Below are 2,831 nucleotides of genomic sequence, written 5' to 3' on the forward strand. Positions count from 1 at the left end.
AAACACACTATTTCTTTCTTTCTTTCTCTCTCTCTCTCTCTCCTTCATGCGCGTACGCACAGATTTGACTTCGCCATGTCAACAAACTTCAAAATTGGTAAAAGTTTATCGATTTTTACAGGTATATGCGGGTACCTCTGAGAGAGAAAGTTGATGAAAATGCACATAGGGTCATTCCGAATCTTCTCCTAAAATTGGAGCGACATGCGTGCTAATTTGTGGACGAGCATAAACTACATTCACGTACACACACACATCCTCTCTTTTATATATATTGATACATACATCCACACACACATATATATATACAGATTGACAGATAAATATGTAGGTAGATAGATAGGTAGATAAATAGGGATAGATAGATATAGAGATAAATGAATACAGAGATAGGTAGATAGAGAGATAGATAGATAGATATATAGATATTTGGATTATTCCCTGGAATTAATTGATTCGTTTTGAAAAGCTGAAGAACTGGATGTAAAAAATTCAGAGAGCTACTATCTCTGCTCACAACAAAGGAATTCCCTCTGTTAGTAAAGGACAAATTGTATGATGCCTATATGTCAAGTGCAATGCTGCATGTTAGCATAACATGGATTTAGAAAGTGGAAGAAGAGTGAGAGTTGACAAGAAAGAAAGCAAGAATGCTCAACTATATGTTAGTATACAAGGATGACAGCGCATAAATAAGCCGAGAGAAAAACTAGGTATGAAAGGATTAAGACATGGGGTGCAAGAGAGGAAACTGAGCTGGCACAGACAGGTATATCATGTATAAGAAGGATGGTAGTTGGGTAAGAAGTGGCAAGCAACCACAGTAAAAGGAATTTGCAGAAGAGGAAGACCAAAGCAGGCACAAAAGAAAGAAGTTTAAGCTGACCTCTGTCGGCAGAACGTCAAGAAGATGACAAAGGATTATGACAAGTGGCAAGATGGTAAGCAGGAGAAAACCCATTAAAGCATAGGAAAACAGACAAGAAAAATGGTGATGATGATGATGGCAGTGGTGAGGTATATACTGAGATTATATATATACACATGATTGTATAAAAGATGCATGAGCATATTAGATGTATTTCAATTTCAGAGTATTCAAACATAGGGCTTGGGGTGACCTTTTGAGACATTGGGGGGGGGGGGAGTCCGCACACACACACACACATACTCTCTCTCTCACACACACACATTTGTTCAGTGCAGTTTAAACATTAAATAACATGACAACCAGTATTTAGAACTTCATGTGCCTTCCTATTCATGAAATTGTAGTTCTCTTGTTTGTTATGAATCCTGTATTTGAGAGTTACACAGAGTGTATGTAGAAAGTACAATGAAGCATGAGAGATTGTTTAAAAGATATTTAGTTGCACCATCTTATGTATGTTCCATTAATATAAGGTAACTATTAGTTACATAATGTAAATTACATAATCAACACTTATCATCAAATTGTCAGAGATATGTAACTATTATATGTAACATTGGATTGAAAAGATCTTGACATAATTAACAGTTACTCACCATCTCCATGATGGTTGATTTGTCAACATCTTTTCAATCCACTTATGTTACATTTAAAAGTTACACATCTCTGATGATTTGACAATAAGTCTTGATTGTGTAATTTACATTATGTAATTGATAAACACCTTATGTTAATGAAACCTAAGTAATGTGGTGTAAATATATATCATAAACAATCTCTTTCATATATATATATATATATATATGGTAAATGATTTCTACTACATCCTTAAATTGACCAATGCCTTGCAAGTGAAATCTGGTAGGTGGAAACTGTACAGAAACCTGTTGTGTGTGTGTGTGTATTTATGTGTCTTCACAATGTGATCCTGTGAACAAAAACCAGTGACATTGTTTAAGCCATTTGTACACAATGTCCAATAGCTCAGTGGTTTTGCAAAAAAAAGAAAGCTGGTAACAGGAAGTACAACCAGCCATAAAATACTGTCTCAATAATCCCATCCAACCCATGCCAACATGATAAAAAAAAAAGATGAATGTGAAAATAATGAAATATATAGCACGTTTCATCACAAGGTCCAGTACCTTGTTGGGCTAACTTGTGTGTCTCAATGACTGTCAGAGCTATGCCATTGGAGTGCAAACTACTGGTAAGGTCTCTTGTGCAGGACAGGTCAAAGGATACAGGCCAGACAAATATGGATCACCTCTTCTTAGATGTGAAAATGGGTTTGCATAGGGCCAACACACCTACCTAGACAAAGCAAAGTTATAGAAGAATTGATGATAATAACAAGACCTGAGAGGAAAGAAAGTCCAGAGTTGGGAAGAGTTGTTAGTGGTCAATGCTCCATAGGGAGAGAAGGGAATCATGTAAATACAAATCACATTATAAATGTGCATGACCATCGTCATCATAATTTTAAAAGGGAAATATGATATATTCATAATGTGGTGTAAATAAGCGTCCAAGGCATATTTTTTCTTTCCAATATACCACAAAGACCTACCTGAACTGAGTTTATATTCATGAAAGAGTTAACTAGACTCCCCACATTTATAGATTAATTTCACCATCAGCTATGATGATTAATATTTCTGTTTTATCAAAGATAGCATATTGTAAAGCAGCATTTACCTTGACAAGGACACGTCCCTTGAAGAATTCAGGTGAGGGTAAACACTGCCTGATGACATCAACAGGCTCCACATATAATCTATCTCCAAAAACTGATGTAATATACTGAGACATTTTCTGTTGCTGCTTTAAGCTACAATGGTTCTCAAGGCAGACTATCACAGGATAGCTGAAAGAAGATATGTATATATATTTATATAAA

General features: G+C 35.5%; 1 protein-coding gene across 4 annotated transcripts in view; it reads right to left on the reverse strand.

Annotated features, from left to right (window-relative positions):
- The window catches only part of LOC106870770 (inactive phospholipase C-like protein 2), a 196,819-nt gene that overhangs the window by 79,925 nt on the left and 114,063 nt on the right, over positions 1-2,831 (reverse strand). For all 4 annotated transcript variants that reach the window (XM_052976011.1, XM_052976010.1, XM_052976012.1 and 1 more), the window contains exon 13: positions 2,630-2,798. In XM_052976011.1, the coding sequence (XP_052831971.1) occupies positions 2,630-2,798 (169 nt within the window). The remainder of the gene's footprint in view (positions 1-2,629; positions 2,799-2,831) is intronic.

The sequence above is a fragment of the Octopus bimaculoides genome, chromosome 23 (genome assembly GCF_001194135.2).
Source record: "Octopus bimaculoides isolate UCB-OBI-ISO-001 chromosome 23, ASM119413v2, whole genome shotgun sequence".
Taxonomy (NCBI): domain Eukaryota; kingdom Metazoa; phylum Mollusca; class Cephalopoda; order Octopoda; family Octopodidae; genus Octopus; species Octopus bimaculoides.